At 38.5% G+C, this 14,755-nt stretch overlaps 1 protein-coding gene across 1 annotated transcript in view; it reads left to right on the forward strand.

Moving 5' to 3' along the window:
* GABBR2 (gamma-aminobutyric acid type B receptor subunit 2) overlaps positions 1 to 14,755 on the forward strand; it is a 790,497-nt gene that overhangs the window by 484,597 nt on the left and 291,145 nt on the right. Inside the window, exon 5 of the mRNA XM_027874970.1 lies at positions 7,853 to 7,918. Within this exon, the coding sequence (XP_027730771.1) occupies positions 7,853 to 7,918 (66 nt within the window). The remainder of the gene's footprint in view (positions 1 to 7,852; positions 7,919 to 14,755) is intronic.

Raw genomic sequence — 14,755 nt, forward strand, 5'->3', positions numbered from 1 at the left:
TTTCACACTGAGGCTTGTAAAACTTTAAATGTCTCAGGGCCAGATCCAAGGTTTCCTGCTTCCTCCTATGAACCTGTTTAAAGGATACACTCCCAAGCAGGTAGAAGCTATTATATTCCTTCCAGACCTTGGGCCTAGCACTGAAGAAGATTCAAAGGTACATAAAAATCAGCCCCCGTCCTCAGGTACTACACACAATCTAGTATGAAGAACATGAGTAAGAATTCAGAGGACCTGCCAATAACTCCCCATGAGACCTTAAAACAAATACTCTATGGGCCCCAGTTTCCTCATCTATAAAATGAGCGGGTTAGACATGATAACTTTGGAGGTTCCTTCTAGCTCTAAAAGCTGGCATTTATATAGCACTTTAACATTTGCCAAGCACTTTGTAAGTGTTATTTTAGCCTCATGACAATCTTGAGAGACAGGTCCTATTGTTATCCCCATTTTACAGTTGAGAAAAACTGAGGCAGAAAGAGCGTCAGTGATTTGCCCAGAGCCACAGAGCTAGTAACTATATGAGGCAGGATTTGAACTCAGGTCTTACTGATTCAAAGTCCAGCATTCTATGCACCACCTCACCTTGAAAGAGATTGCCAAAGCAGATTTGGCAGGCCTTGGCCTTAGTTGGATATTGAGGTTGAAAGAGGAGGGGAAAGTGACTCTGAGGGTACCAGAAAAAGAGAATAGTGGTTTAGTTTCAGACATGTAGAGCCTGAAGTGCTAATGGGACACCTAAGTGAAAATATCTACTATGCAGTTGAAAATATAAGACCTGAGGCTAGTATCATTGTCATCCCCATTTTACTGATTAGAAAACTGAAGCACAGAGAAATTATAAATTCATTACCCTGAGAGATAGAATGCTCTATAAATATAGGGGTTTTTTTTAAAGACCAATTCATGGACTGCAGGGCCAAAATGGGTTTCCAAGGGAAACAAGGACTGTGGTAAAACTCTAAACTCGAAAGCTAATATTTAAGGGGCATAAGCATGGCCTTCCACAATATGTCCCCGAGTGCTACTGTCAGAGGGAGAATGAATGCCAGGGTAGACAGACTATGGTTATTTTTCCTCATAAACATTTTATAAGCATTTTAAGGTTTGCAAAGCGCCTACCTCACTACAGCCCTGCAAGGTAGGTGGTATTATCTCCAATTTATAGGTGAGAAAATGGGAGTTCAGAGAAATGAAGTAATTTGTCCACAGTCACATACCAAGACAGTGGGAGAGCTAGGACTAAAACTCAGATATTCAATATTATTCGAGAAACATTTATTAAAAGCAGTCTATGCTTCTGGCACTGTCCTAGGTGCTGAAGATACCGATTAAAAACTGAGAGTACAGACTTCTCTTCTATCAATGGACTTATCTTCTAGTGGAGGAAGCCACATGTGTACCAATAAGTAAATCAAGAAGTAATTTCCAGGGAAGAGGGAGATCAGGAAAGGCAGAGGAGAAGAAAGAGAGCAAGCATTCCAGGTATAAGGGACAGACTGGGCAAAGGCACTGAAATGGGAAGGAATAGGAACAAGCATTTATTAAGCACCTACTGTGTCCCAGGCACTGTGCTAAGGGCATTACAAATATTATCTCATTTGATCTTCCCAACAACCCTGGGAGGTAGGTGCTATTATTATCCCCATTTTACAGTAAAGGTTAAGGGACTTGCCCAGGCTTACATAGCTAGGAAGTATCTGAAGCCAGATTTGAACTCAGACCCAGAACATTGTGCCACCTCGATGGGAGTTGGAAATAGTGAATAAGCCAGATGAGTGGAATGTAGAGTGTAGAAGAGAGAGGAGAGAACTAGGGTTGGACCTCTGATATCAATAGTTTTGAGAATTCCTGGGTGAGGAAACACCTGGTACCAGCGCAGGTCAGCACCTTCTCTCCAACTAACAGGCCTATAGAGTGGCCTAGAGCAGAGGTGCCAAACCAGGGCCCCATTTACAGCCCCATTTACAGCAACACTCCATTCCCAAGCACTGCTGAACCAGATTAAAATGCAGTTAGGAAATGCTGAACAAAATAAATAAAAATACAATAAAGCATGGATAATATCACATTTTAAAGCTAAGTTAATATGCAGCTGGCTGGGGTCCTTATGTTCATGGACCCATTTCTATCTGAGCTTGACACTGCTGGCATGGAGCATGGAGAGGCTGTGACTTGCCAGGGTCCTGTAGCCAGTATATCTCAGGGGCAGAGCTTGAACCTAGATTTTCCTGGCTTCAAGATCACCTCTCCACCTACTATACCCCACTGAGGTGAGTATTGTGAAATCATTCTAGAAAGGTAGAGTCAAACCATGTTTGGAGGGCTTTAAATATCAGCAATGTGTTTGTATTTTATACTAGAGGTAAGAGATAGCCAGTGAAGCTTCTTGAGCAAGGGAATACCTGCCTGCCTAACTACTTGGCTAACCAACTGACTATATGACTGATTGACTGACTGACTGACTGTCTGACTGACTGACTGACTGAATACCTAACTGACCATCTGACTACATGACTGACTGACTGATTGTCTGACTATCTGACTGACTGACTGATTGACTATCTGTCTGACTGCCTGACTGCTTGACTGACTGTCTAACTGACTGACTGAGTGTCTGACTGACTGACTGATTGAATACCTAACTGACCAACTGACTACATGACTAGCTGACTCATTGGCTGACTATTTGTCTGACTATCTGACTGATTGACTGATTGACTATCTGTCTGACTGCCTGACTACTTGACTGACTGTCTGACTGTCCAACTGACTAACTACCTGACTGACTGGCTGCCTATCTGACTGATTGACTGCCTGACTACTTGACTGCCTGCCTTCCTACTTAAGTGACTACCTGACTAACTGTCTATGTGACTGACTACTTGCCTGACTGACTGTCTGATTAACTAACTGGCTGTCTGATTAACTGACTGACTGTCTGCCTGACTGACTGTCTGATTAACTGGCTGACTGTCTGACTGACTGTCTGATTAACTGTCTGACTGTCTGACTGACTGACTGTCTGCCTGACTGACTGTCTGATTAACTGGCTGGCTGGCTGGCTGGCTGTCTGCCTGCCTGCCTGCCTGACTGACTGACTGACTGACTGACTGACTATCTGATTGGCTGACTGACTGACTGATTGACTATGTAACTGACCAACTAACTACCTGCCTGCCTGCCTGCCTGACTGACTATCTGACTGACAAACTGACTGACTATCTGACTGACTCCCAGGCTGCCTGCCTGGCGGACTCTGCTTTGGAAATCTTTTGGCAGCCAGATGAAGGGGTAAAGCTGGAAACTGATTCCTAAATGCAGTCTTTGCTCCACTATGTCATGCTGCTTTCCAACGATTGTGTTCTTATTTTAGTCATAGTAGGCATTTTGGGTGCCATTGTATGGCATTTTGCATTGAAGTCCTTTGCCTTCAGAATTTGCAAGATCCCCCGCTTTGGCTCTCTAGCCATGTGGCCTTTATTCTGAACTCTCACCTGCACATGCTGAATGTCACATCTGGCCTGTGTACTTGTTCTTTGGAAATGTAAATAGAACTTGAATCCCTTGCCAGGCTATGAGGTTACCCATGATTTACTGAATCCATTCTTCCTTAATCCTCATTGGGTTTTTTTTAACTTAACTTTCCCAAGAGTCACATGGAAGAAGAAACACATGCTTTGGATGACAGCTCACCAAGAAAGTCAAAACTGAAGCAATTTAGAGTCTTTAACCAGTCTTTTATTTTTACTATTTTGGGATTTCAATTTGCAGATGCATCAGTTGATGTGCAATTATGTATTGTGGATACGTATTGTATGTACATATTGTGTGTACATCTGTAGATGAAATTTATATATGTACACATGTATACAAATATGTTTGTTAGAGGCAGCCAAGGTGCCTCAGTGGATGGAGCACTAAGCTTGGAGTCAAAAAGACCTGAGTTCAGATCTGGCCTCTGTGTGACCCTGGGCAAGTCACTTAACCCTGTTTGCCTCAGTGTCCTCATCTGTAAAATGAGCTAGAGAATGAAATGGCAAACCATTTAACCTCTCTCAACTTCTCAATGTCCTCAACTGTGAAATAGAGATAATAACAGCACCTACCTCCCAGGGTTGTTGTGAGGATCAAATGAGATAATATTTATAAAGCACTTGGCACAGTGCCTGGCTAAGTCTTCCAAGGGGCAAAAGGAAGAGCATGTCAAGCATGGGAGGGACAACCTGTGCAAAAGCACATACTATTATGGTTTAGTCAATATTATGGTTGTTTGTGAAGATGTCTTACTCAATTCAACAAATGTTGATTTGAACTCACGTCCTCCTGACACCAGGGCCAGTGCTCTATCCCACTGTGTTACCTATCTGCCCAACAAATATTAGGTGACTACAATGTATAAAGATATGTGGTAGGAATATAGGAACAAAAACAAAATAGTACCTGCCCTCAGGAAGCTTACATTCTACTGGTGACACGAAACATCTACACAGGCAAGAAAATGCAAGGTGATTTTCAGAAGACAGAGTACTAACGCCTGGAGTAGGGGAAGATGTTTGTTGCTGTTATTGCTGTTGTTGTTGTTCAGTCCTGTCCAACTCTTCAGAACCCCATTTAGGGTTTTCTTGGCAAAGATACTGGAGTGGTTTGCCATTTCCTTCTCCAGCTCATTTTACAAATGAGGAAACTGAAGAAAGCAAGATTAAGTGACTTGCCCAGGGTCACACAGCTAGTAAGTGTCTGAGGCCAGATTTGAACTGAGGAAGATGAGTTTTCCTGACTCTAGGTATGGCACTCTATCCACTTTGTGATCTAGCTGCCCCAAGAGAAAGGTTTACTCCATTATGAACTACTTAAGGTCAAAGTCTTGCTTCATTTTTTTGTCTTTTCCAGCTGCCTAACATCTTTCTGAGTATCATAGATAGTTTCTTTAATTAATCTAAATTTCCCAACCACAAAAAAAAGTGAATCACTAATAATCAGATGATCATAGATTTAAAGCTGAAAAAGACCTTAGAGGCCATCTCCCATTTTATAGATGAGGAAACTGAGACCCAGAGAGATCAAGTGACCTGCCTGGGGTCACACAGCTACTAAGTGTCTGAGGTTTTCCTATCCCCACATCTAGCACTCCATCCACAGCTCCATCTAAATGCCAAATGAAACCAAATGTTCCATATAACTTGGCTGTCAGGATAACTGAAGTAATGACCAAAACAAAAATGTCCACTCTTATTCACTGACTCAATTCAATGTTTTTAGTTATCAGCCAATCCATAAATAGTATGTTATAACAGCATTTCTCAAAATGTGTTCTGTAGACCCTCGGTGTTCTACATAATATCTTGTGAGAATATCTTAGCACTACCAATATTTTTCCTTCTAAAATATTCAGATTAAATTATGTACTTAAATAATTAAGGATTTCCCCCCGTCACTATAGATACCCCTCCTACTAATGTGGATCACAGCCTCTCCATACCTTAGTAGACAGTCTCTATAAGATTCTGATGAGAAAGCCTGTCACCAGCCCATACTCAAAGCCTTTCCAGCTCTGTAGGAGCTATAAGACTTCTGACTACATTAAAATAGCCTGTCAGAACCCAATGTCACTTCCATAAGGCATCAGAGCAATGCTTTTGAGGAGGGTAAAATTAGATATGAAGTGTCATAACTTGGACTGGACAACCAGATCTTTGCCCTGAAATTTAGAGCATTTGCAACCTTTCAGCAGATAGAAATAATTAAGCTTAGCACCTAATAAACAACAAGAATAACTAGTTCAAATAGGAAGTAGCCTTTCCTGGCTGCACCCCAGGTTAATTTCTCCCTGGCCTAGCCTCATGCTATCCCCCTCCCATCTCAGAAGCAACCATGTGGAGATCCATGGACTTCCCCTCCCAAACACATTTCCTACCACTTGCTGTGGGTATAAAAATTGCCAGCTCTGCTCAGTGTATATGTCAAAAAGTATTTATGAAATGTCACATTGGGAAGGGGCATGAAAATGAGCTGAAGTTTCTTCTATTTTGCTACAAAATGTTGGTGCCCCTCTTTTATCTCAGAGCAATTCCTTGGTCCCCAGGACTAGAATTAAAGAATTCTGTCAAGAGAGCCTGAGCCCCAAAAGATTGCATGGCCAAACCAGTTTGGGAATTGCTGTACTATAAGTTTTCTAAGCTAATAGGGCTATTTACAATAGTTCAGTAAGAACTGCTATTGACAGCAAAGAAGATCTAAAAGGAGCAAAAAACTTAATGGGGCATTACTGAAATCACAATGATGCAGTGCTGTATAAGATATGATATATGGTAATGAAAAATGGAAATGGCTTGAAATATTTTATAGCATTACAGTCATGGAGATAACAAAGAAACGCCTCTCTGGGTTCTCCATTAAGATTTTTAAAAATCGTTTTAGAGTCATTTTCTCTCCAGTTTGCACTACCCAAAGATGATTTTGGAAATTTATTCCCTTTTTATATTATTAAATTATTTGAACTTGTAAAATGACTTCCCACTTAGCACTTTCCAGCAATGAAAAAATCTAAAATATGACTTTTGTAAGAGGGTTTCAGCTTAAACTAACCCCTTCCTAATGCATGAAGTAACTTTCATTCCTATTCAGAAGTTCCAACAAGAGACTTTTTGGAATAATGGATTCCAGTGCTGGCCTGGGAGGCTGGTATAGTAGACAGAATATTGGATTGGGAGTTAGAAGGCCTCAGACACTAACTAGCTGTATGTCCTTAGGCAAGATACTTTAATTCTCTGATTCTCAGTTTCTGTAGCTATAAAATGGGGATATTGACTGTCTGCCCTGACTATTCCATAGAATTATTGTGAGGATAAAATATGGTAGTATACATGAAGATGTACAGTCCTCTTTTTCTGTTCCAATTATGAACATAGAAATGCCCATTTTATTTAGGGTTTGTGAAATTCAGAATAAAAGCAAATAAAATTTTAAACAATGAAAATGTACATGAAAATAATTTAAAATAAAGTACCATATAAATGCAAGTTATTATTAAGGAATTAGGAATTGACTAAAGGGCCCCAAACTGGTAAAAGGAGAGTAGAGCACACACAAATACAGAGAGAGAGAAAAAGAGAGAGAGACTGGTAAAGTAACACATCCAATCCAACAAGGATAAAGGAAGAAATAGGAAGAGGAAGCGCTTAAAGAACACTCACTTTGCCCTGACTCTGCCTCAGTTGGGAAGATGATCCAAGAGAAAAAGTTGGAAGGGGTCAGAAACAGAAGCTGATAAAAATAGAAAGAAATATAACAGGGAGAAAGAGAACGTAAATGAAAAGTGATAAATCCAGGAACAGGAGTAGAAAAGAGAGAAGAAAGGAAGGAAGATATAGGAAAGGGAGAAAGGGAAAACATAAGCCTGAGTTTGCTATTTACCACATGCCACTGATTAAATGCAAAGGTTGATGATGATAATATTTATACATTCATCTTTAAAATAAAGAGAGTAAGAGAGAAGAGGGAAAGAATGGAAGGATATCTTCAAAGTGGAGGCAGGAAAGATGCCTAGCAAAAATGATGCCTATGAAAAAAGATGTCCAAAAAAAAAAAAAAACTATGTCACCTAGGAAAAGGAGACAGAACAACTATTATCATGAAACAGGGTGTAGCATTCAAACCAGTCAGCTAAGAAAAGTGCCAAGAGAATCTGGGCTGAGCCAGCACAGACGTTCTCTGGTCCCCTGACCTTTTACACTTGGGAAGGCTGTTTGCATGGTCCCTGGTTATGTGCATGTTCACTATAAAGATTTGGTCTTTATGTTTATGATAACAGTCCCCAACCCCTTTCACATATGTGTCCTTTTGTCCACAGAGTAATGATGTTCGGATAATTCTTGGCCAATTTGATCAGAATATGGCAGCAAAAGTATTCTGTTGCGTAAGTAAATACTCATTTAATTTGCATGTTTGGGGAAATTAACAAAACTTTTATCTACAAATTGAAGAGCATGAGCCCTGCTCTGGCTCTGTATGACAATCAAATTGACAGACACCTTGGATTACTCAAGAAGCAAAAGCATTCTCAGGGAATTTTATTAGATAGTTCAATCTCCCAAAGGTAACATAACCAATTGTCAGATTATTGTAATCATGGAGACCCTTTCTGTATTAATCAGCCCCAACTGTTAGAAGATTCTTCTTTAGTATGAATGTGCATCCCACCTCCTAATACTAAGCTTGAGTCATCATGATTTTCCTCAGTCAAGATTTTTCATCAATCAAGATATTCATCACCATCTTCTTGAATAATATTATCATTAAGCCACCCCCTCCCCCATCTCCTATTATCCATGATTTAAAAAGTCAAACTTCTTTAATTTGCTTTTCTACTACCTTGTACATCATTAGATACACAGTAAGTATTAAAGTTACTTTTATTGACTCATGAATTCATTTTTTAATTCTTCAAGCATTTTTGCTGTTCTCTTTTGGACTCTCCCTATTCTCCATAGCTACATTAACCTAGAGGCCAGAGGTAGACACCAAACTCTCACAAGAGCCTGAAAAAGGCAGAACAGGGCATCAGAAGGCCAGAGTCCATTGGGGAACTGACTTAGTGTAATGGCATGTGGGGTAGAGGGGGCAGGGAGAGGAGAGATATGGAAGAGAATGTTTCATCATCAAAGTGCCATACCATTTATTCAAAAATAAAGTTATCTATCTCCTTGTTACATAAAACAAAAGCGAATCCTTCTGAACAGTAGCTTCATGCCAAGTAAGAGACTTTCTACAGTTCCCTCTGAATGAAAGGGAAAAAAGTCCCCAGCCATCTCCAATGAAGAGTGTAAGTTTTCTTTGTTAAGGCTGGTATGTGAGCTCAGTCTTCTTCAGAATTTTTATCAGATAAGAACTTCCACAGCATAGTCAAACCTATAACATAGCTCATAAGAAATAGAAAGGACATTTTAGGCAGAAAAATTGCTAATTTGAGCAAGAGAACTTCATACCATCCTGGAGAATAGGGAGGAGTAACCAGAGACCAAAGGACAATAAGTTTGATATAGAGAGGAGAATCATAAGGGGAAAGGAATCAAGTATAATAGGGAATAATAGGTAATGGAATTGGAGGAGGGGAGAATTAGGGGTTTAGATTATATATCAATGTTCAGAGTAGAATAATCATACAAAGGTACACATTTTCAAAGGAAACTGATCTAATAGAACATAAGAGAGAGCAATAGTATACTCTGAAAAGGAATACATGTAAATCTATAAACTTGAAGGTAGATACACAGTAGAAAACATTTGGGTAGGGAGAAAAGAAGAAAGAAATAGAAATGATGTTACTTTAAACTGGCCACCCAACAAGATGGAGGATATGGCCAACACTTTTCTAGAATCTACAATAATAAACAGGTACAGAAGCATATTTGCTGACCTTGATAAAGGCTTGCTTGTTAATTGTGCATTTAATACAAAGCTGGGAAAGACAGCTTTTTCTGTTGTATAACAGGATTAATTTTTTTTTAAATCTTGAAACTAGAATGATGAATCAAATCTATAAGATGAAACTTAACAAGGATAAAATGCAAAGTTATTCTTTTTACTCAAAAATTAACTGTATATACACAGAATGGAAAGAATTCATTAAACAGTAAATCATTTAAAAAGACCAGGGTATTTTAACTGACCACAAACTCAATAAAATGGGAGGTGGGGTATGAATACTGAAAAAGCTAATATAATATTGAGCTGCATTGTTAGAAGTTTAGCATCCAGTAGAAGAGAGTTAAGACTCCCCATACTTTTATTGATCAAACTATATTTTGAAAATTGTGTTCTGTCCTGGGCACCACATTTCAACATTACTTACTCCTCATCTGAGAGTTCCCTATATCAGAGGAGTCAAGTGGCCCATAGGCCACAACATTCCCAAATTGGTTCCAAACCAGATTAAAATATAATTGAAAAAAAGGTATCAAAATAAATGAAAATACAATAGCACATAAAAAATGTTCATATGTGGTTTTCTAAGTCAAAATGTAGCCCACAGAAATCCTTATGTATGGTTCTATTCAGGTTTGCCCTACAGCAATGAAATCACAGGTCTGGTCCCAATCTCTATTCCTATTCCTCCCAAAGCTCTGCTGTCTCAGTGTGAAATGTAATATATTGCAAGTCAAGAAAGTAAATCTCATCCCCTCAAACCCTGACATCTCAAACATTCTCCTGATCACCAGAGCTCTCAGGTGGTGTTGAGAAAAGTGATTCCAAAGCCCCAAGACTGATCTGATCAAGAACTCTGGGTGCAGGAAGCAAGGATAAGAGGCCAGGAAAACCCTGACATGAATCCAATAAATCTATGAACACATGGTGTCTTCTAACTAAGGATTTAAAGAAAAAGTGGCATTCGTTAAGTTAGCTGATGACATCCCAATTTATTTTCCTGTGGAAAATATTGTCAGGAAGGATTTTGACTCGGGACTAGATGACTATTCAGATCTCTTTTCAGAGTTCACGATTCTAATATCTCATACTGAACAAAAATATCACTATGCTACGTACCACAGAATTCTTGCTTTTCCACAATGGTGACAGTGTTGTTTCAACAATTTCAGGGTTAAATGTTACCTTTTAGTAAATTGTCCTTGACATCTACGTAAGTCCAAGCTACCTGGAATGTTGACCTGGGAATGAACATTATGACCAAAGATTTCCAAGACTTTTAAAAAGAAGAAACCAATTGATTTAATTAAACCAACTGAACTTGATTAATTACCTAATAAACTCTAGCAGTAAAAAAAAAAAACACTTTACAACTCCATTTTAAAACTTTTTTAAGTTTTGTAAAAAATAGGGGTTTTAAATGGTACTTTCTGGATCCCTAAAATTTGTATAACTTAGCTGTGCCACAAGTAAATTTTCAATAATCCTGTATGTTTGTTTATTGCCAAGGGAGGGTTTAGTACAAATCTTGAGAACACAGGCCTTGGCTTCAAAGGGCAAAGAACTAAAGTTGAAAGGGAAAGAGCTTTCTTTCTTCTTAAAGAAAATGGAAAGGAAAAAAAGTTCTACTTTCTGATCATTGAAAAAAAAACTTTCACAGAGAAGTCATAGTGCTGGCACAGGGATCTAATAATAGCACACAGTTTGGGCAGTTTTTACATTTTAAAGGGCACTTTCACTATCTCATTTGAGTCTCACAATAGCTTTGTGAAGTGAGACAGGACAAGTTTTACTATCCCCATTTTATAAATAAGGAAAATCTGGTTCAGAGAAGATCAATGATTTACCCAAAATGACAGAGCTAAACAGAGGACAGGATTGGAAACAGAGTCAAGGTCTCCTTAATCTTGGACAAGCATTTATTGTTCTACTTTTCTGGGTTCTACAAGAAAGAAAATTTTTGAGAAGAAAACTGTGAAACTGTGTAAGGAATTAATTCCAAATCAAGCTATTGAAAAGAGCCCTCACAGAAATGGCTCCCTAAATTGAAGTACTTACAGGCCACTTGTGGTTGTGAGGTTGTGCCACAGGGAAGCTGTTGGCAAATGAGAAAACCTACCACTAAGTGGTTTTGTCGCTAGCCTTGTCTAAAGCCCAAAAGACCAATGTACACACTGTGGAAAGATTTGATACTAAGATAAAAGAGTCAAGATGAGTTTATGGAAATCTTCTACTCAAGCTGGAACAGAAAACCCAGATTAGATAAGTAGGTAATTGATGTTACTAAAGAATTTAGTGGAAAATGTATTAAATTGTACCTATACTTATTTCTTTAGCTTTTGCTTTCATTGTATATTGTTTTATTTATAATGGTTAATAATATTAACCATCATAATACAATGGTTAATAACCATTATATATAATGGTTGATGTTTATGTCTAGGAAGGCTTAATGTCTAGGAGTTGCTTAATTAAGTAAAAACAAATGCTAATTTCTCTTTCAATTAACCTTGACTATGTAATCGAAATTATCAATTTTATATTTCACATTCTCTGTCTAGTTTATTCATAAACTGTTCACCTATCCATAAGTCTGAGAGGTAATATGTTCCATGTTCTTCTAATTTTCTTGTAATATCTCTTTATATCTAGGCCATGAATCCATTTTGATCTTATCTTGGTGAATAGTATAAGATATTGGTCTATGCCCAACTTCTGTCAGACTGCTTTCCACCTTTCCAAACAATTTTTACCAAATAATAATGAATTCTTATCCCAAAAACTTAAGGCTTTACACTTGTCAAACACAAGGTTACTATAGTCATTTGCTGCTGTAAATTGCATGTCTACTCTATGGAAAGACTACTGTTGCAATCAAAGTAATAATATCTGATAATTATATAATGCTCTGAGGTTTGCAAAGTGCTTTACCTAAATGATATTATTCAATATTCATAATAGCAAGTCATCGGGCCACCTAGGGAATGTACAGCCTCAAGATATAGTGAGTTTCACTGTGAGTATTCAAGCAGGGCCTGGAAGACAGTTGATCAGAAATGTAACAGAGGAGATTGAACAAGAGATTAGACCAGTTAAGTCCTAAGGTTCTTCTAATTCTGAGACTTCATTGCTTCTTCTCTTTAAAATCACCAAGCTCAACTTGGCCTCAACTTCTCAAGCTTCTGCTACCTCCTTGTCCAATTTTCTTTCCAAGCCAGAGATGTCCTATCCTTTCCATTCCCCAATGATAAGCATTTAATATCAATTGAACCCCAATAAGGGCCAAAAACCTGAATTAATCTTTTCTTCCTGAGTGAACTGAGAATGCCCCTTCCTGTGTCAACAGCTAAAGTTGATCAAGAGCATTCTTCTGTTTATGACCACTAAGGTGCCTTTAACTCAGACACTACCTTGAATAAGGGGACTTCCTATCTTGATATGCTATGGTGGTAAAGGAAACACAGATATCCTGGATCTGACATTTGCCTATCAATTAACACAAACATCCTGAGTCAGGGTTTAAATATCCTGCTAAAATTGCTTGATGCAGTCAGAGTTAAAGCTTTACCTCCATGTAACATGTTACATGCTGCTAACTTAAGGGAATAAAACAACATGAATTTACTTATCACCTAGCCTGTTGTCTCTTTAACCAACTTTCAGGTTGACACCACCAATGTCTTTCTAGGTCTTCTGAGACCACAAGAATGTAGCGAAACCCTGTTGCTTCCCAAGAAAGTAAAACCCTTTCCATTCTAATTTCTCAAGTACAGTGCTAGGGAGTTCTCCTCTCTCTCTCCCAGAGTTAAATGGAACAGCAGGAACCCAGGCATCTAAGTGGTACAGTGACTAGAGCACTGGGCCTGGAATCAAGAAAGCCTGAGTTCAAATCTGACCTTAGGAAACTTACTACCTGTGTGACCCAGGACAAGTGACTTAACATCTGCCTGGCTCAGTTTTCTCCACTATAAAATGGGGATAATACCTTATATCCTCGGGTTATTGTGGGGATAAAATGAGATAATATTTGTAAAGTTTCTGGCATACAATAAGCACTTAATAAATGTTTGTGTCCTTCCTTCTTTCCCTATCTAATAGCCTATTTTACTCACAGCATTCAATGGATTTACAAATGAATCACCCCATCTAGCAGATATCTTTAGAATTATCAAAGTACAAGTAGGACTTTTAAAGTTATGAGACCAACTTATAACAAAATAGAAAAGTGAAGAGGACTCAGTTCATCACCCTATGATTATTTTCCAGGTAACTTTTGAAGTCAATGTTCTCATCCTTAGATCAGAGGGCACTGAGACTATTCTTTTGATCTAAACCTTCCAGTGATGCTGGTCTCCTTTTCTCCATGCTTGCTATGGCATGCATCAGTAGTGGCCTTGATATTTTGTTTTTATCCAGGGTGTTCATCATGAGAAACAGAGCTTGAATCTCATTGCTACTTCTCTCTTGCGGTTTTTGAGGCTTGGGATTTTGAGATTTGCTTTTCATCCCGGCGTTTGCTTGAGATAGACTTTGTCATCAAAATCACATAATCAAAAGCCATGCTTCTGAACAATGGGTATCCAAATGGCAACATGGAGAGATGGTCCAACTTCAGCAAATCTGAGGCAAATGGCTAATTATAGCTCAACAGTTAAAATTGCCCATGATGTAAAGCAAACAAATTCTCATTTTTCATCTTCCATCTGTATTCAGTGATCAGTCATATACCCTGTAGTTATTAAGGGTCATATTTTAAAAAGTCTACTTTTATTCCTCAAATTTTCCTTCTCCTTCACAAAAGTAAGTGATTTGCCTGGTGGTGCCAGAAGGAAAATGAATGAGTGCCTAAATCCCTGCAGCCAACAAGCTCCCACTGTTTCACAAAATTTAAAAATTTTATCTTCTACAAAACATGTTTTTCAAATAATAAACATGAAGGCTGTAAATATATTCCTAGCTTACAGACAGAAAAAATGAGACTCATATTCATTAATCAGTCATGAGAGTTAGTTAGAGGGTCACTCAGCCAGCAATACCCCCAGGCAGCTAAGGATTAGGAAAGAAGGACAAAAGCCAACCAACGAACCCAAATAGCTGTCACAAAGCCCATGCATTTTACAGATAGAAGAGTCCTGGAGTCCTTGACTGAAAACTTGTTTACATTTATTTTATAATCAACTCTAACAGACTTGATAGTGGAGTTTTGCAGATTATGTAACAAACTAAAAGCAATTCACGAGTTTTGAGGAGAGAAAGGCTACTACTGCTATAAACAGTTATAATGATAGCAGTAAGAAGTGACCTCCTCCAATATAATAGAAAGGGAAGA

The sequence above is a fragment of the Vombatus ursinus genome, unplaced genomic scaffold (assembly GCF_900497805.2).
Source record: "Vombatus ursinus unplaced genomic scaffold, bare-nosed wombat genome assembly UNPS02014807.1, whole genome shotgun sequence".
NCBI lineage: Eukaryota > Metazoa > Chordata > Mammalia > Diprotodontia > Vombatidae > Vombatus > Vombatus ursinus.